This window comes from Plasmodium gonderi, assembly GCF_002157705.1.
Source record: "Plasmodium gonderi DNA, contig: Chr08, whole genome shotgun sequence".
Lineage (NCBI taxonomy): Eukaryota > Apicomplexa > Aconoidasida > Haemosporida > Plasmodiidae > Plasmodium > Plasmodium gonderi.
Genome location: NW_021628933.1, coordinates 566,330 through 587,007, shown reverse-complemented (window position 1 = coordinate 587,007; position 20,678 = coordinate 566,330). Strand labels below are relative to the sequence as shown.

Sequence of the window (20,678 nt, the reverse complement as noted above, 5' to 3'; positions counted from 1 at the left end):
ATGTCGATGATTACAAATGTCGAAATTGAAAAAAAGTTCTTTGACTTTTATGAGGGGGATAAAAATGTTTTTTATTCAAAGGAATATGAAGTTTTTTTAAGCTTGTGTAACAATAATGTACATTGCTTTAAGATAAATGAAGGTAGTAATAATAAAAGCTGCTTCAATATATACAGTGCCAAATACCCCACATGCATACTAGAGTCTTGCGTAGATATTGATGACATAAATGAGGTTTATCATAAGAAATACATGAACAAACATTGCGTATCTTTATTCAGTTCTATAAGACTTTTTTACAATTCTGACAAAAATGTGTTCCTGTCAACGGATGACAACAAGATACATCATTATGTTCTGCATCTGAATGATATAGAAACAAAGGGGAATCAGGAACACACAGCGTATCAAAATGAAAAAAATGAAGACATACATGATATGGATGAAAAAAGAAACGATGTTTATTTATATGATGAAACAGAAGAGGAAGACAAAAATGAATACTCATATAGTTACAATTGGGTTCATTTAAAAGAAAAGAAAATATGGAAATCTCAGAACATTGTGATAACATGTTTTAGTTACTCTAAGGAGGGGTATAAAAAATTAATAGTTGGATACATAAATGGTATGATTAATGTTTATAATTTATCTACCTATAAGTTACAATTTTCCTACAGAATACACAATAGTAGAATTACCAACTTGAGAATGTATAGACATTTTATTATCAGTTCCGATGTAACCAAAAATGTTTTTATTTATGACATTGCAAAGGGTGAAAAAGTTGCATCTTGTGAGGATCACATGAGTGGAATTATTGACTTTCTCTTCTTAGCTGTCCAAGGTGGGTCTACCAATCAGAATAAGAATGAGAAGTGTAATGAAATTGAAGATGCAATTGAGAAGTGTAATGAAATTGAAGAGGCAGTTGAGAAGTGTAATGAAATTGAAGATGCAATTGAGAAGTGTAATGAAATTGAAGATGCAGTTGAGAAGTGTAATGAAATTGAAGATGTAGTTGAGAAGTGTAGGGAAGTGGAAGATGCAGTTGAGAAGTGTAAGGAAGTGGAAGAACCGCTGGATAAGTGCAACTCTGAGGAAGGGGAGTGTAGCAGAGATGATGACGAAAAATTGATAGGATTTATAACGATTGGTAATGACAAAATTATGAACGTATGGGATCTAAGTCTATTAAATGCAGAGGACGAAGAAGCCTTTAACGATGTGAAGAATGAATACAATAATAAAAAGAAAAATAAAAAAAGGAGAAACAATAGCGTAGTTATATTAAGTCCAATAAAGCAAATATACCTAACAAACGATATAAACCACGCATTAGTAATTCCGTCCAATATTTTTAAAAGTAAAAAAAGTAAATTAATAATAAAAGATGAAAATATCAAATGGCTAATACTTACCCATGATAATGAAGGAAATTTCATTTTTTATAATCCATTAAATGGAGAAATAATTTACAAATTTAAGGAAAATAGAATACTAATTAATGAGAGTAATATAAATAAATTTTTCTTGTTAAAATATAAATTACATGTATTTAGGGAAGACAGTTCTTTATTAATTTATGACTTAAGAAATTTCAATATAATAAAAAACTATGCGTGCAAAATTGAGGGTATATTTGAAATGCTTGTCTTCAATCCAAGCTCTAAGGATGAAAGGCAAAATGATGACATACCAAGTGGTGAAGAAGAATTGGTATTGGAAGATAGTAGCTCTTTCAATGATCTAAACCAAAACAATTTTGTAGTCCTAACAGGAGATAATATAATTCGAATTTTAAATTTCCAGGAAAATTTAATTAAACAAACTTTATTAATAGGACATGAAGATGTTGTTTCTTGTATTAAAGTGAATGAAGAAAATTGCCTCCTGTTTAGTGGATCCAATGATAAAAATATATTCGTGTGGAATTTAAAAAATAACAATTGTATATACATATTGAAAGATAATTTATATACCATCAATTCAATTGATGTGAATGTGAAGAAATTCCCTAAAATTGTACTTGTAAGTGTATGTGAGGATAGTAGTTTGAAGCTATGGAATTTTATGATAAACGTAGACTATATCAAAAAAGGGAATGAACATAAAAAAAAAAGAAAATTGGATGATTTTTTTTCAGATAAGGAAATTATTCAAAGTAATTTTACCATTTATCCGCATAAAGTTACCATAAACAACGTTGCCATATCGCACAATTCGAAGGTAAGAATGAGAACGACTTTGTACTGTTAACCAACCCGAGTAGTTTCCCCTACATATGTCCAGTTTGTCTCCTGCAATTATTACGTTATTATTGCACTAGCATCGTAAATGGGCTTGGGGGCAACAACAAATAGAAGAAATAAGAAAAATAAATAAAAATAGGCAAAAAAATGAGGAAAAAATGAGGAAAAAATAAGCAAAAATGGGTATATCGTTGGGCAAAAAATGGGCATAATGTTGGGCAAAAAATGGGCATAATGTTGGGCAAAAAATGGGCATAGCGTTGGCCAAAAAATAGGCATAGTGTTGGCCAAAAAAAAAAAAATTTAAACAAACGTTACACATCTTTGCATACAATGGCGTGTACCCCTGCACGTCCACTTCACACATACGGCACATGTCTCCCCATTCCATCTCTTCAGATTGTTGCTACCTGTAGCAAGGACAAAACGATAAAACTGTTCGAGACCCTAAATTTGAAACTGATAAAAATGCTCGAAGGGCATAAAAAACCCGTGCAGAATATTTTATTCTCCAAAACTGACCACATTTTATATAGTAATTCATACGATAGCGTAAGATTATGGAGCCTGACAAATTTTGAGTGTTTGAAAAGTATACAAAGTCTCGATTTCAATATAACAAAAATATTAATTCTTAATGATAATTGCATGGTTAATTCGTATAGCAATGGCAACATAAGTTTAGTGAATATAAAAAACTGTGAAAAAATATCAACCGTAAATTATCACAAGGACAAAATCTTTTGCTTACAGAATTGTAGAAATAATAGTCTCGTATCTGCATCTGTAAATGGAGAACTGATATTTTTAAAAAACATAAGCGCAAAAGTATGCACAGATAATATGTTTGAAAAACGAAAAAATATTTTTTATGAAAATTATTTAGAAAATTTATTGAATGAAAATAAAATAAATGAATCCTTGCTCATGTGTTTGAAGCTTAATAAAAAATTTAAATTTAAAACTATTATAGAAAAGTATCTAAATTATTACACCTTTTCTATTTTGCATCTTTTGAAAAAGTTTGAACATGAGTATGGTATTAAAAGAATAATCCAAAGCGATGCCTATAACCACATTTCCGTTTCTTCAAAGAACGACACAAAATATCACAAAGATGAAACCAATATCACAAAGGATGGAACCGATACCACAAAGGATAAATCGAACAATGAGGAAAATGAAAAAGATGGCAATCATGTAAATTCCTCAAATGCCAAAATAAATAAGACGACCTCACTTGATGATGGTGCTATTCTTGGAAGTATTCATAATTATTTAGATAATTCAGATATTCTAGAAAATTATATTTACTTGGAACTAGCGAAAATGTCATCAAACAAGTCCAACGATTTTGTTAAATGTGAAAGGGACGTGTCTCTACATAATGGAGGAGAATATACCCTCGAGAACAAAAAATATGAGGAAAATCATAACGCAGATGGAAATAATGAAAATGACTACCGTGAAGCTGATAAAGACAAATACAACGATGATGATAATTTTGTGTTGTTTTTAAAAAAAATGAAAGAAAAAAACGAAAACTCGTACTTCTTATACCTTAACAAATTAATGGAATTCATAGCCTTCTTCATTGTGAATCACAGATTTGCTTACATATCCAATTTTCTGCTGAACAGTGTTATAAATTATATTGATTATTCAGACATTTGTAAAATTAATGACTACCAGCGGTTTTTCGAAATATACAACAGTTACGCTCCAAGGCATAAGAACAGGTACCTGCAGTCTCTGCAAAAGTCTAAGTGCTTTGAACTAATTAACATCAATTATTATAAGGGGGATATTAAAATGATGGGTTGAGTGGGCAAGTAGCGGAAATGATAAAAAAAGAAGAAATAGAACAGAATAAAGCAGAATAGAACAAAACAGCACAAAATAGAGCAGAATAGAACAAAACAGCACAAAATAGAACAGAATAGAACAAAACAGCACAAAATAGAACAGAATAGAGTAGAATAGAACAAAACAGCACAAAATAGAATAGAATAGAACAAAACAGCACAAAATAGAATAGAATAGAACAAAATAAAATAAAACAATAGCAGTAGCCATAGCAACAAATAAATAACTTTGCTTTTATGGCATTTTGTTGATTATATTAAAAGGGAAGGAAAAGGGAAAGAGAAAAGGCATATATTTTCTCAACTTCTTGGCTTCTCTCGTTTTACTCCTGTGCAATAAACATCAATGAACATTACAAGACCTCTTTTTTTTTTTTTTTTTTTTTTTTTTTTTCGCATTGCAGAACTATTCTTAGTAGAATATTTTGGATACATTTATTTATTTGCTTTACCACTTATAATTAGGCCCGTATTTTTGTGTCTCATTTTTTTTGTATAATTACACGTTATGTGCACAACTTGAAGTAATGCACTTGTCATATTTTGTTTTTCCTTGCGGAAAAATGAAACAGTTTTATTTACGTTTTTATGTATGCTTACGTTTTTATTTTTATTTGAAAATTTTTACTTGAATTATTTCCCCAGTTAGTTTAAACAACAAGCGGATAATTAAAAAAGAGACAAAAAAAAAAAAATCAAATAAAAAAGTTCAGAGGAAACGGAAAACAGCGCGACGTTGGCTCCGAGGAGTTTGTGGCAACATGGACGCACGAATAAAGCACAAATTTTATTACAACTTTTTAACTATAAAAAAATTTTAAAATAAATCTCTGTGATAAACTAATAAATGTATTAACCAATAAAAAGGAGAATTTAAATACCCCTTTGGTCGTGATGTAGCTCATACATCCAAGTGTAAACATTGCAGGCATACCGACACAGCAACAAAAATATAATAGTACGAGTAACTGTTGCAATTCAGATTTAAGGTTCTTAATTGTGTTTCTAAAACAATTTTTATTACATAAAAAAAATTCCTTGTTGTCTATACAAATACTGCTCATATCGATGTTTTCAAATTGGAATAATTCTTTTATTATTACTAAAATGTCTTTGCTGGTTTTATCTTTGAAATTAAAAGTTTTTCTTAGTGGTAATATGTTTAAAAACTCTTCTTCATGGGATCTGTTCCTCCTCTTAGCGAGTTCATTTTTGGAGGGGATGCCCTTCACTCTGTCAGATCTGCTCTTTTGGCCCATTTGGCCCGCTAGACCCGCTAGACCGGCTTGACTCATTTTTTCCAATTTGTGCAGCTCCTCCTTTAAGTACTTCCTCTCACCGAATCCCCCAAGGGATCTTTCGTTCCCTATGACACCAATGTTGGTATTGTTTAAGCGACCGGTTATCAAAGGGTGCAATGGAATATTAGTTTCTAAACTTCTCAATGTTGCATTTTCCGTTGATGTGTTGAAATTTAAGTGGTCTTGATAATTAGCATCATTTCTTTGGATATTCAAGTAGGATGAAACATTAGCATGTCCTCTTTTAGAAACATTTTTATTATTGCTACCTGTGTGATTGTGAAGATTATTTTGATTAGGATTGAATGTTCTATTGCTTTGAGTAGTTGTTGTTAGACTTGGGTTGACGGTTGTGTCACGTTGATTGATCTCTGAGAATCTTCGAGTAGAAATTGCCTTATAGACTAAACGATCAAGGGTTCGTTGAAGGGTTCTCAAAATGGACAACTTTTTTGACAAATTATTATCACAGGAAACGTTTTTCTTTGTTATATACTTATAATTAAAAAATTTATAATTTATGTTCATTAATAAATTATAATAAAAGGAATAATATGTATAAGTGGAACGTATATTAAGTTGATATTTTTCTTTCAATGTTAACATAAAAATTCTATTTTTATAGTAAAATAAATTAGAACAACTTGAACAACGTATTAATCTATGTTCACATGATTCTTCATGAAATTTTATTTTGTTTTTTTTATCATAATATTCACATCCTAACACATAATTGTTACATCTTCTATATTTACAATATTTTAAATGTCTCTTATGATTTTTTATTTTCAATTCATCATTACATAAATTGCACCTTATTCTTATTTCTTCATATTCACTTTTTCTTTTCCCTACACAGGGGAGAAGTTAAACGTAGGACAAGAAAAATTTTCGAAATGGAAGCAAAGCTAGCTCAAGGTTAAAATCTTCAAATATTTTGCACATGCATATCGTTGTTAAGTTGAAGAAATATATTTAAAAATATAACTCAAGAAAAAAAGAAAAAAAAAAAATGGGAAACAATTTCGTGCACATGTAATTCGTATGACCACAATGATAGCACACGCAATCACTGTTATGCTATAAGCAAAAAAAAAAAAAAAAATAAAATAAAAAAAAAATACAAATTTTTGGTACCTGTTATTCTTTTCAATTCATTATTTTTAATTGCTTGTTTACAAATTGGACATTTTCTCTTATGTAAGAGTGAATAATACAAACATTTGTAGCAACTGAGTAAAGGGAAGAGTGTGGTAAGGAAATATGGATTTTCATATGTCACTCTCTTTGTGTGCGCATGGAAAGAATGTGGAAAAAAAAGAAAAGGAGGAAACATAGGAGAGAATGGCTATAGGCATACAATTTGTATATACACAATAAAGCTATATAATTGCGAATATATGAATGCATGTGCTTCGCTAACCATATGTGATTACACAGAGTCACTACTGGGTTGTGACATATATCTAGGCACACTGAGCATATAAAATCTACCAGAAAAAAAAAAAAAAAAAAAAAAAAAAAGTTTGGTAAATTTAAAAATGTTACATATGTTAAAACGTGTACAGTGGACATGTAGAATTGTTAGCACACATTCTCAGGACATTTTTTAGACAGGTGAAATTATGTTTCAAAGTTTATATTATATCCCTCTCACTCGTTCACTCGCTCGCTCTCTTTCTTTTTTTTAAAGTTTACTTTCATAAATCTCTTTTTTTTCTGTGCAATTTGTCCGCAAAAACGGGGAACCAATGTGAAAAAGGGACAGTACACTCATGTTTTATTTTATTTTTTATTTACAAAAAATTGTGTTCATATGAAATAATCTTTTTATTTTACTCTATTTTTACACAATGTTAATGCGTTTATTTTGCAAATCAAAAGAGGAAAAAAAAACAAATTTTATAAAATGACGTAACATTAGTGTTGAGCAACAGATGAACTATAATTCATTATGCATACAGAATGTGAGATGGGAAAAAAAAAGAAAAAATTGCACAATCAATAAAAAAAGTAAAATTCACTCTACTTCACTACATTATGAAAAAATGGACATTTCTGTGAAATTATATATCTTAAGTTCATATGCTGATTTAAGTGTACATTTGTCGGATATGCGCTTGTGAAATATACATGTTGCGAAATGTAAAGACAAGGAATAAATTAAACCATTGGAATACAAAAAAAAAAAAAAAAAAAAAAAAAAATTTAATTTAAAAAAAAGAAAAATGCATGTTACTAATAATTGTTTGGAAATTTTGACAATCCATGAAAATTAATTTACGTTTTCTATATTTTGTTTGTTCATGGACATACATGTGGGTTTACACAAATATGACTACAGGGCAGGTGCTATAAACATATGGGGGAATAAATATAAAAAAGAGTACAACATATAAACATAATTATTTTAAAAATACGACAAGCATTATAAACTTCTCCACAATTTTAGTGTGAATTCTCAAATGGCATGTTCTGCTTGAGCGTATTTTTAATTTCACCTAAAGCTTAATTTACTCTATATTGTATCTTATATAAGAACTTTTATAATTAATGTGCCAAAATGAATATCTCATCTCCTTTGTGTTTTTTTTTTTTTTTTTTTCTTCTTTTTTTTATGGAAAAAAGTACCACGCAGGTAATGTATACGAGTTGTTTTCTTGGTTAACTTGTTATCTGTGCTTAATATAATACGTACGTAGGGGGAAATGTAAATATATATATATATATATATATATGTATGAATACATATGCTTGTATGAGTAATGTTCATGCCATATGCACATGCTTATGTGAGTACACGTAAATAAGAGATTAACTTCTAGAAAAAAAGTAGTACATGTCTATTCTATTAAAGCATAAAAAAAAAAAAAAAATAGACCGTTTAAGTGGGGAAAATTTTTTTTTTTCTACCTTTTGGTTGTGAAGATATATATACACTTGTAAATATAGAAAGGGTGGTATATATACCACATATATCACATTCTTTTGGCGTTTTTTTATTTTTGATTGACATTTTTTGTAATATTTTTGAATAAGCAATAACTTAAAAGTTAAAATGTGGAACACTTTTGGCTTATTTTAGTCATTAGTTTTTCCAGATCTTTTACTTCTTTCACCTTTTTATTTTTTTCACCCTTGCATTTTCCCCCCCCCCCCCATTGCCTCACGCACATTTCGGAGACTTCATTACGGAATGTATAAAAATTACAAAAAAACATTACCCGTAACAGCCCTAATTAACATTTGGGTAACGTTTGTAAACCATTATGCATATCCCTTACTCTACTTATTTTATGGATTACCCCCTTTGCTTATATAAAATATCAAGCTACATATGGGGGTTTCGTTCATCATATGGAAATATATATGTATATATATATGCATGTATTTATATATATACATATATTTATACATAATATATACAATTATTAAATATATATGAGTGCATTTTGCTTACAAGCATTCCACTTCATTTTTTAATGTAATTGTGTTCACTTCTTGTGGTTATTTTTACTTCTTTTTCAATGATTTTTTTTTTTTTTTTTTTTTTTTTTTTTTTTTTTTTTTTTTTTTTTTTTAATTATTTTTTTTTTTTTTTTTTTTTTTTTTTTTTTTTTTTTTTTTTTTTTTTTTTAAAAATTTTTTTTTTTTTTTTTTTTTTTTTTTTTTTTTTTGTTTTGCATTGTTAAATAAGAAGAGCCACATTACAAATGAATATATATGTTTGATAAGTTTACTAACTTCATCTTTTCCCTCGAAGATCCTCGATTGGTGTATTTATATTAAAAACATGTGTTTATATGAAAAGGCTCTTATGCATACCCCTTTTTATACTTGTTCTTTTTTATTCATATTAGCTTTTTACGCGTGTTTAATGTTACATTCATATATGTACTAGGCCTATTTTTAGTTCTTAGATTCTATTGCTACCTCTTTCTCCTTTGATACACAAACTTACCATACACATATATACCTTTTTTTTTCTTCATCATATTTCAATTTTTTGTAAAATAAAAAAAAAAAATAAAAAAAATGGTATCATTAAGATTAGATAATAATAGATATATAGCATTTAATCAAGATTATGGATGCTTATGTATGGCCAATGAAAAGGGCTTTAAAATTTACAATACAAACCCTTTTACGCAAACATATAGTAGAGGTAACCTTTTTTTTTTTTTTTTCTTTTCCCCACAAATGAACCATTTCGCCTGCATGTGCATATATATATATATATACCTACATACATACATTCATTCATTTATTTATTTATTTTTTTAGACCTAACGGATAGAAACAAGAATGGGTTGTACTTAGCAGAAATGCTATACCGATGTAACATCCTGGCCATAATAGGGAACAAAAATGATAAAAAAGGAAAATGGGCAAAAAATGTTTTAATAATTTGGGATGATAGACAAATGAGAGAAATAGCAAAATTAACATTTTCTTCAAATATCATTGGAGTAAAACTGTTAAGAGAAATAATTGTTGTCATACTAGAATATAAATTATGCATATACAGGTTGAAGGATATTATATTATTAGAAACTTTGAATACATCAAAAAATGCATCTGGTTTATGCTGTCTATCCAATATTGATAAAAATATTATTATAGCATATTTATCACCTATAAAAGGTAGAGTCAATATACATATCTTTGAAATAAATTCAAGTGAAAATATTCATGAAGAATTACCATATATAAATTTTAAGACAAATTTAAGTATATATGCCCATGATAATTCAGTAGCTTGTATTAATTTAAGTAATGATGGAAAATTATTAGTTACTTCATCTACAAAAGGAACTATTATTCGATTATTTAATACTTTTGATGGTACCTTGTTAAATGAATTTAGAAGAGGTACGAAAAATGCTAAAATATTATCATTAAATATTAGTGAAGATAATAATTGGCTATGTTTAACATCCAGTACAAACACAGTACATGTATTTTCTATATATAAAAAAAAAAGAGCAGTGCGAAAAGTTGATATAATATGTAAAGGGAAAAATTTATCTTCTCCTGCTTTATTAAATTATGAAAAAGAATCCAAAAATAAAAAATCAAGTTTAAAATGTTTATTACCATGTCATCCTTATTTAAATAGTGAATGGAGTTTTGCTACCTACAAAATACCAGGAAAAAAAATTTCCTCAATATGTGCCTTTGTCAACGATCAAAATTGCATTATTGTTATATGTTCGAATGGAATCATATATAAGTTACGTTTTAACGAACATGTTGGAGGAGACATGTTTAAAATTTCCTCCCACAGTTTTGATTAATTTTTACTCCTATCTATTAGGACTCTGGGAAAGAGAACCAGAAGGAGGAGAAATGTTTAGAGCGATTTGAAGGGGGTTGTAACAATTTGAAACGATGAGTATATGCCTGTCATCCTGCTTGTTTATCCCTGATATGTATTTTTCCATCTGCTTGTACTCAGGAGAATATATATATATGTATATGTGTGTGTGTGTGTGTGTGTGTGGGGGGGGAGTAGCATATTTTACCCACAAATTAGGGCAAATTTTTTTTTTTTTTTTTTTTAATTTGTAATTAAGCATAAAAAGAAGATTATATGCCGCATATATATAGGCACGAGAACACACATATGTGCTTGTCCAGTGCCCATGCGGATTCATATATATATATATATATATATATATTTTTTTTTTTTGATTAGTAGTAAAGGATCTCTCTTGTTGGCATATATATGTATGATGTATAATTACGAGGAATGTCGCTTTGAACGTCATTTACCCTCCCCCCCCAGCGTCCCACAGTTACAAACATGCTTGTGTATATACATATACGTAGGTAGATATATACGTACATATATGTACATGTACATACACACATTGTGGCATATATTCCGCGTCCCTATGTTAGTAAATTGTCGTTTGCGTTCCCACTAAAATATATTTCATGGGATACTTATTTACTTTGTTTTTACAATGTCTTATTATGAAAAAAAAAAAAAAAAAAAAAAAAGTATTCAATGGAATATTTCTTTTGCACACACACATACACAGTATATCTACAGTGGGTGTATGAATATGTGCACGTTCATTTTGTGGCTTCATTCCATCATGCATGCATTCACTAAATTTTTAAATCCTCAATCCGTATTTTTTTTTTTTTTTTTTTTTGCTGATTTTTCATTTTATTTAATATATAATATATACCCTCCCCCTTTCATCTGTGTTGAAATGTTTTGCACAGAATATAAATTTTATGTTGTTAAATTGGGGCGTGGCACATGCGCTTAAATCTTTTCAATTCAGTGTAATATACACACATGTGCAACGGGATACAGGCAGAGCACACGGATGTATGTATACATACATATATATATGTATATATATTTATTACACCTACATGGGTTTATATTTATCTATTAATTTACGCCATAAAGTAGTTTTATTGCATGTGTTGCCGCTGACAATTTTTAAATCTTGTTTTTTAAGGAACATTTCCCCCTTTTTTTTTTTTTTTTTTTTGCCTCCACTATTTTTTTTTTTTTTTTCTCCACCTACTACTTCCTATTTTCTATTCATTGGAAATACATTTCAACAAACTTGAAACTTTTTTTTTATTTTCCGAATTAAAAACGATTTTCTCATAAAGTACTTCAATGTATAACTGCTTTACTATTTCATCATTTAATGAATGGGACTTTAAATTTTTGTAAATGCGAAGCATATTATCTGGATCATACTTATTCAGTAGAAATATAGCATAATTAAATACTTTATTAAATAATTTTTTGTAATGAAAATAAAATTTCCCAAGTTGTTCGCTGTTATATGTTTGATACATGGAATGTTTATCAAAGTTTATTAGGAATATATTGTTTACATTCATTTGAAATTCCTTTAGTAGCAAGTTGAAAATGTCTTCTGGGCTTCTTACAGCACAATCCATTTTATCATTCAATTTTATGTAATTTGAGTGGGTAAAATTGAGATTATTTATGCAGTTTGTTTCTTCATATAAATTTTTCAAATTTTCCAACTGGATATCACAATTGAACAACTTGTCCGCATTTTTGGGGACACGCTTATTGTCCTCTTCATGTGTACTATTAAAATGGATAAAGGAATTTTCTGTCTGATCTATTTCTTGCATTAAATGTGTCTTACTCAATTGATTCGTCTGGTCAATTTCTACCCTTCTCGTTTTTCCCATTGAAGCTTCTAGGTCATGTCTTTCACCATTTTTTACTAACCGATTGAAGAAGATACTATATTTCGTTAATATTTTCGGATTTTTTTTACATTTTTCTTTAAATAAAAATATATTGAACAAAATAAAAAAATGTAGCATAATGTGCTTATATCCTATCAAGCAGTATACAAAATTGACCATGTCACAATTAACTCTGGAATTAATTAAACTTAATATATATATATTTACATATTCAATTAAATAGTTATTAAAATATGTATTCATTGAAAGTCCAATTGTATAAGGAATGGTAAGAAATTCTTTAGAATCTATTTTGAAAAATGTATTTAAATATTTTTTCCTTAATTTTTTAATTCTATTGCTTGCATAGTTATATTTCTGCTTTTCCTCTAATATACTATCATTATGTAGAAGTTTTGGATTCGTCTTTATCTTTTCTATTTCTTCAATAATCCTGTTGGTAATTTTTTCTAATAAGTTTACATCATATTTTTTGAATTTCCCCAAAAAAAAAAAAAGAAGCTTTAAATGGTAAAAGTCAAAAATATGTGTATGCTCATTGAAATATGATAGCACTTTATTTAGTAAAAAATTGAACATATCATTTAGTTTGTAAAAACTGTTTATATAATCAACTATCAAATTTTCTTGTTCTTCTTCTGTGTGAAGAACACTCTTAACATTTCCATCTCCTCCATCGTTTAAGTAACCAAATTGACCCGTTTCTACATCACTTGCAATTTCATGATTACCTTCATTGGATGGATAAATACACAATGTATCATTTTTACAACTTTGTTGGATTCTGTTTTTGTCTTTTGTTACAATGGCTTTGTCTAGAACAAGGTTTTTTTTTAAAATTGTAAAATTTTCATCACCTACTTGTACTTTATTTTTTTCAACTCCCTTGAGAGCATATTCCTGTTTCCTTTTTAATAAGGCATATAAAAGAATGTCTACATTTTCTATATTTTTATATTTTACAATGTAGTTATAAATGTATGTTTGTATTTTTCCATTATGTGTGTTACTAGAGGAAGGGTTATTTTTCCCATACTCATTTAGGAACCTCTGTACGATTCGAAGATTAACAATGGCTTGGCAATCATTTATAATGGTCTGGATATTAGAATTGCAAATATTCTGAAAATGATATAAATACTTTGTAATGTTTATTAATTCCTTGAAGTCACAATGCACATAACCACTAATTTTGGTGAAGTTTATAGTGTTATTTATTAAAATACTAAAAAGGGTACAAAAGACATCAATTTTTATATAATTGAGTTTATATAGACAACGATATATATCATGTATCAAGGATGATGTTAAAAGAGTTTTATTTTTTGGAATTTCATTTAACAAATTGTTTAAATATATGTACTTATTTTTATTTATTTCACTGTTATTATATTCTTCATGGAGAAGTCCATTTTTTTTGGTGAATTTTTTTATTTCCTGAACAAATTGTGGAACTTGATTATATTTTACACTTTTTTTGTCAAAATTGTTATTATTTTTTGTTAAATTAATTTTTTCTTTTCTTAAATAAGAAGGGATTCTTTTTCTCACAATTAGTGAGGAGTTTACTTTTTTTCTTATAGGACTTAATTTCATATTTCTTCCTTATATTCCCTTAAAAAGAGGATGAAAGAAAAAAAAAAAAAAAAAAAAAAAAAAGTATGATGGGCAAAAATAAGCCATTTTTGTGTGACTCTAAATTTAAATAAACATAACTGATCATTTATGTGGCTCCATAAATTTAAATAAACACAACTGATCATTTATGTGGATCTAAATTTAAATAAACACAACTGATCATTTATGTGGATCTAAATTTAAATAAACACAGTTGATCATTTATGTGCCTTTTCTTTTTTTTTTTTTTTTTTTCCCTTCCCCTTCTATGCCTTATATAATTTATACCATTTTATAAGAGTATAATTTTTTTTTTCACGTTGCCATGTTTGTTATGAAAAATTGAGAAAATAAAACTTCTTTAATATTTTTTGGTCGTATATTATTTTCAAATATTCATAAGGTTATTTTGGGGTGTGCTGATTGAGAAGATTTTTATTTTATTTTGTAAGTTGGTTATGCTTATTTTAGCAGAAAAGTGTGCAAATGGTATGTTGAGGGATACATATATAATTACACATCCTATGTATCTTATCGGTGCATAAGTGCAGATATAGGCTCACCTATATCCGAAGAAAAAACTACACTAACACGTAAAAAATGAGGAGTAAAATGGAACAAACAAATTGGAATGCAAGTATATATATACATACATATGTATATTACATGTATAGGTGCGCATATAAAGTTTGATATATACACAATAATACAAAGCGCTCAGGTGTTCTGGATTCTTGGCCATGACAAAGAAAAGGGAACTATTCTTCTTTCTCATTTTGGATTTTAATAAGCACATATATAGCTTTATCGCAATGTTGCAAACATATGCATACACATGTGAGTGCCGTATGCACATATTTATACCTATATATATATATATATGTATACACATACAACAAATATTCACAAATCCCAACGGCCTGATCTGATCAAACGGTATAACCACGATACATGTCCATGAACGTGTGTTACACGGCTTGTACTAGGGAAAAAAAAAAAAAAAAAAAAAAAAAAAAAAAAAAAAAACGAAATGCAAGCTAGCGATAAAAGTAACGATGATGTCGTGAGGAGAATGCTAATACTAGTGTTCACACAAATTTTAGCATACATACGGATATAAAAACTGTTCTAGTTTATTAAACGTGGTACAAATATGGACACAAAATTATCACGCAATCTTAGTACACAATCTCAGACGGGAGAAGCTTATTTTTTTCATCCTATTTTTGTCCTATTTTTCATTTTTTTTTTTTTTTTTTTTTTCCCTTCTTCATATTCAATGACATCCCAGAAATTTCTGTGAACTTTGTTCCACATGTTCATGTCATAATATTTCGTGTCGGCACTTCTGCAAAAGGGGGAATATGAAGAGTGGAGAAAAATGATTTCTCATGCCCTAGTGGAATGAAGCTGAATTAACATGTACACTGTACAGGCATATAAATAACACAAATTTTGATACAATAAAATTATACACCATCCTCTCTCTCCACCTTATATAATGAATACACATGCAAATTTCATTTGTTGTGAGGGAGAGAGTAAAAGTAATTCATTTTGAATGTTGTCCTACGTCCAAGTGTATAAGGCTCTTTCAATCCACATCAAATTTGTTATCTTCGCATTTTTCCAATTTTCATTTTTTACAAAATTATTTACTGTTAATATGTGAGTATAGTTCTCATTGTTTATGCTTCCTCCTAATTTCAAAATATAATCCATGAAATCGCTTCTTTGTATCTCATCTGTCAGTTGTGAAACGTTGAAGATGCAATCTACAGGGGAAGTTTACAAAAGGAAAAAGTATTTGTAAACAGATATGTATTCCAGCGCACGTGCAAGTGAACAGGGCAAAAATATTTTTGTGTAAAGACAATCGACATGACCATTAACTGGTAAAATTGTTCGGGGGTAAAAAAAAAAAAAAAAAAAAAATTCACACATAGACACATATACACACACATGCACAAATGCATATATTATGTATCACCGAAACAGGCGCGCGTCCCACCCCAGAATTCATTAGAACAGTTCGCTTCACATATATAAGGATAAAGATAAGAGAAAATAAAAATGGAACAGAACTCTTCTTCTGCCTTCCACCCCTTACCTTTTAAAGCCTGCTTGCGGAATTCAATTAATATGGTTCTAATTATCGGATAACGCAAAAAGTAGTTGTATATCTGATCCTCTTGATTATTTTCATCCGTTTTATTCATTTTGAAATGTTCAAAAATGTTATAAAAAATGTGATGTATTTCATCCAATATGGTAGTCAAATAATGTAACTGCTTATCATTGTCTTCAAAATTTAATTCACTCAGATTTTTCGGTATAAAAAAACTTTCATAGTATTCATTTTGATGTGTTTTGCCCTTACTGTCATTATTCAATTTATTATTACTTAAAGGTGTCGAATCGACATCATTTGTGTCTTCATATTCTTTGACATTTCCTAGGGTAATATTTTTTTTTTTCTGGAAATTCTGAACATGAGTTAATTTTTTTATCTTTTCTTTCTTAATTTTCTTTTCTACTTTTTTTAAGTTATGCCACACAGTGTTGTTCATCTTTTCAAATTCATTTTCCCCTTCCCATTTCCCATCCTCTTCCATTTGCGTTTCTCCGTCACTTTCTTTTTTGCAATCATTTTTTTCATCCTTCGTTCGATTCTCTCCACTGTCGATCTCATTCGAGTTCATATTAGTGTCGACATCGAGATGTCCATCACTTTCGATATGTGCATCCTCATGAAGCCCTCCTTCTTCTCCTCTCCCCCTTGTGAATCTCTCCCCCTTAAAGTAGTTACGCAGGAACCGAACGACATAATTATCATATTTCCTAAAGTTCCTTTCAGAAATAAATTTGTAAATAATTTCATCTTCAAAAGGTACGAATCGTTCTGAAGTTGTTAAGCAAGCTAAATTATCAAAACTGTTGGAAGAGTATTCTTCATCCCTTCCCAATGTGTACTTGTATTGTATCGTTTTATTTTTCATTTCTAAATTATTAATTTTATTATTATTTTTTTTTTTTTTTTTCTTTTTATCGATATCTTTACTAATTTTTACACCCATGTTAGCAAAACTGTCGGTGCCACTAAATGTTTTGTTCATATTATCTTCACAATTTGTGGCTCTGGAAAATTGGCAATCCACTGAATTTATACCAATAGAATAAGTGCTATTTTGATCAGATTGCATATATCCTGATTGATTATATAGATGAGATACATACATATTATTATTCATATGTATATTGTTTTCACTATTTTCTTTATAAACATCTGAATTGAGAAAAAAATCATGTTCATTTTGTGTAAAACCTTTCTGATTTATATTCGGATTCGATGATGACACGTTCATAAAATTGGAATTACTAATATTTTCACATGTATCATCATTTTGATATAGATTTGGAAAATGATCATTATTAATGTTTCCATGCAGGTTATCATTCCCAATAAGTGCATTAGAACACTGATCATTATTGCACCGTTGAAATAATTCTCCCTTCCCATTAGAAGAATTATATGTGTCATCAAAAAGTTTCAAATTGTTATTTACATTTAATTCGTATGAATTATAGTCCAACTTAGGTTTTGCCTCCTCCACGATAGCACTGTCTTCGTTATCCGTTTCGAATTCTTTGTCTAAATCTATGAAGTTGCCTTCAATAGATTCATCCAATTCGATATCGCTGCTACTATCTGTTTCATTATTTATGGAATTGTCGCCTCGTAAAATTATGCAATCTTCTTCTTCTTCTTCATCATCATCATCACCCTTTAAGGGAGTATTTTCAACTTCAAAATCAGTTTCATCAATTTTAATGCAGCTGTTATGTGATATTGCAGCATTTGTATCTATTTTTATGCCTGTATCCTCCCCTTGTTTTAAATCCCCATTCAATTCTCCTTCTTTTGAAAAATTTACATTTCCAATCCTATTCTCACCTTGTTGAGTAATCTGATATGCAGTTCCTGCTGCCATAAAACGGTTGCTTGGATCATTCCAAATTGAGCTTTCATTGTACAACAGATTATTAATAGAATTCATTTTCATTGCTTCATATTCATTACATTTGAAATTAATGAAGCCATAAAGATTAGAGGAAAAATTTAAATACGATTGCGCGAGAGCAAAAAATTTTGTTAAAAAATAAGGTTTTCTTTTTATATCCTCTAAAAAATTAATTTCTGGAAAATAATTATAGCCATGTACTTTAATACATGAACTACTTTCTTTCCACATGTAATCACTATCATCAATACATATAGAAATACTACGATACGTTGGTAAAATTCGATTCAAATGTTTTAAGCCATTAACACTGTCTTTTCTAGAAAACACTCGATTACCAAAAAATTTTTTAAGCGGATCCAATAAGAACAAGCATGATTTTGCATGTTCTAAAGTCCCCATTGTATATAAATATATTTCGTATTTTTTATTCATATTTTGTAAAAATTGAATTACTCCAGGTCTTAATTTATAATATATTGTATAAGACCCTTTGTCATATTTTACATTTGTTTTCAATACTGATAATTCTAATTTATCAATTTTCTTTTTTATATTTTCATCTTTTAAATTTTCATAATGTATAAATTTTCCATTATACTTTAATAAATTTATTGTATTCATCTTTGCTAAAAAATCACAATAATTTTCATAACTCGATTTTATATCTTCATTCTTGTACATATATTCCATATTATTATTATTTCTTTTGCAGAAAATGGAGTATAGTTCATCTTGGTTCATTATGAAATGCTCATCATTTTTGTAATCCCTCAGGTATTCTTCTCCTTTTTCCTTCTCTTCTGCGTTATGCTTGTTTCTGTGCTTTTCTGACACCCCTAGAGTGATTCCACTCCCAGGTGTTTCATCACAATGGTTCTCTTTTCCATCCTGTAAATAATCATCATCAGTATCATCATCACCACCATCACGTGTGTCAACACCACTTGCAACACCAAACATACTGTCACTTCTCACCTCAACATTATCCTCCTTCTTTCCGTTTGTCCCATTGCTCGCAGACGAATTGTAACTTTCTTCAAAATTGAAATTATTAAAGTTGTAATTGGGCACACATGAATCACTAGACTGATACGCACAAGGATTGCATGAATGGCCAATTTCATTTTCCATCTCCTCGTTAATATCTGTCGTTATGTTTATAATATCATTATTCATATTTATAGCTAACACAAAAAATGAAGCATGGAGTAGGGTGTTATCAAGATCTAGAACAAGACAAAGTTTTTTATTTTTAATTATGTTACTAATTCTTTCTTTTTCTAAATCAGCAGCCTTATCTGAGTTTATGTACAATTCTTTTTCATTTGTTAAAAAACCAGGAGATAGAAAATATTTCTGTTCTTTTTTATTTTTATTAATTTCTTCCTGATTTAAGAAACAGTTAGTACACAAACCTGAAAATATTACCTCATGATTACATCTTTCATCACTAATTTCACATAATAATTCATTAGGACTGTTAATATATATATATTCGTCAATATCTGAATTGGAGTTTTGTTTTATAATATGGATTCTTCCATGAATTTTACTTCGTAATGGAAAATAACTATTTTTTTTTTTTATGTCATAATTATTTTTATTATTCAAAATTAAATTAATCACATTATTTTTTTCATACATCGATTTCTTTTCATTCTCCTTCAAATCCTTATTGTTTATATCGTACCTTTCATTACTATTCTTAGCTATTTCTTCCATTTTTGTAGGATTCCTTTGACTAATTAAAGAATTGTTTATATTCTTATCCATTCCATCAGTTGTGTCATTTGTTTTTCCACTTGTAACTTTGCATAAATTAATAACAGAATTTTCAGAGATTTTATCATTTTCATCTATCAATATGTTTTCATTTTCTTCATCTTTTCTGATTTGTCCGCATGTCTGCTTATGCATTTCCTCATTTTTCAAATGAATGTTATTACTACTTTCATCAGAATCGATTTTATTTTCTTTGATCATGTCACTATCACTAATACATGTCTTTATAGGGAATTTCTTTCCATTGAAATTTTCTTTTCCATTTTGATGAATGTCGAGGGTTTCGTTCGTTGTCTCAATGACAAAAGCAATTATTTGATTGGCACTAACAATAGAATTATTATCTACAGCCCATTTTAATTTACATGGCAACGCTATATTTTCTGGTAAATATATTCTTTCCTTATCCATTAAAAATTAAATCAAATGGAAATTCTTTTATCTTTTAATTAAAAGAATAAAAAAAAAGGAGAAGGAAAAGATAAGATAAGGTACGAGAATATAATAGAAGTTAACAAAAAAAGAAGGGATATATAGAGAGAAAACCAAAAAAAAAAAAAAAAGAAACAAAATCTATATTGACAAAATTATGTAAAACAATTTCATAGTTGT

At 28.6% G+C, this 20,678-nt stretch overlaps 5 protein-coding genes across 5 annotated transcripts; 2 read left to right on the top strand and 3 right to left on the bottom strand.

Moving 5' to 3' along the window:
- Window positions 1-4,076, top strand: PGO_081200 (hypothetical protein, conserved; the record flags this gene model as incomplete). The annotated part of the gene is made up of 2 exons (XM_028687342.1): window positions 1-2,229; window positions 2,652-4,076. The coding sequence occupies 2 exons, from the start codon at window positions 1-3 to the stop codon at window positions 4,074-4,076; spliced, it is 3,654 nt and encodes a 1,217-aa protein (XP_028543143.1).
- Window positions 4,077-4,917: 841 nt separating this feature from the next.
- On the bottom strand, window positions 4,918-7,195 carry PGO_081190 (hypothetical protein, conserved; the record flags this gene model as incomplete). Its single annotated transcript, XM_028687341.1, has 4 exons — window positions 4,918-6,269; window positions 6,556-6,650; window positions 6,842-6,908; window positions 7,117-7,195. The coding sequence occupies 4 exons, from the start codon at window positions 7,193-7,195 to the stop codon at window positions 4,918-4,920; spliced, it is 1,593 nt and encodes a 530-aa protein (XP_028543142.1).
- A 2,258-nt stretch (window positions 7,196-9,453) lies between these two features.
- Window positions 9,454-10,715, top strand: PGO_081180 (autophagy-related protein 18; the record flags this gene model as incomplete). The annotated part of the gene is made up of 2 exons (XM_028687340.1): window positions 9,454-9,583; window positions 9,703-10,715. The coding sequence occupies 2 exons, from the start codon at window positions 9,454-9,456 to the stop codon at window positions 10,713-10,715; spliced, it is 1,143 nt and encodes a 380-aa protein (XP_028543141.1).
- A 1,267-nt stretch (window positions 10,716-11,982) lies between these two features.
- Window positions 11,983-14,238, bottom strand: PGO_081170 (hypothetical protein, conserved; the record flags this gene model as incomplete). Its single annotated transcript, XM_028687339.1, has 1 exon — window positions 11,983-14,238. One exon carries the CDS (start codon window positions 14,236-14,238, stop codon window positions 11,983-11,985), a length of 2,256 nt encoding a protein of 751 aa, XP_028543140.1.
- A 1,236-nt stretch (window positions 14,239-15,474) lies between these two features.
- Window positions 15,475-20,477, bottom strand: PGO_081160 (NLI interacting factor-like phosphatase; the record flags this gene model as incomplete). Its single annotated transcript, XM_028687338.1, has 3 exons — window positions 15,475-15,607; window positions 15,833-16,034; window positions 16,370-20,477. 3 exons carry the CDS (start codon window positions 20,475-20,477, stop codon window positions 15,475-15,477), a joined length of 4,443 nt encoding a protein of 1,480 aa, XP_028543139.1.
- Window positions 20,478-20,678: the final 201 nt, after the last annotated feature.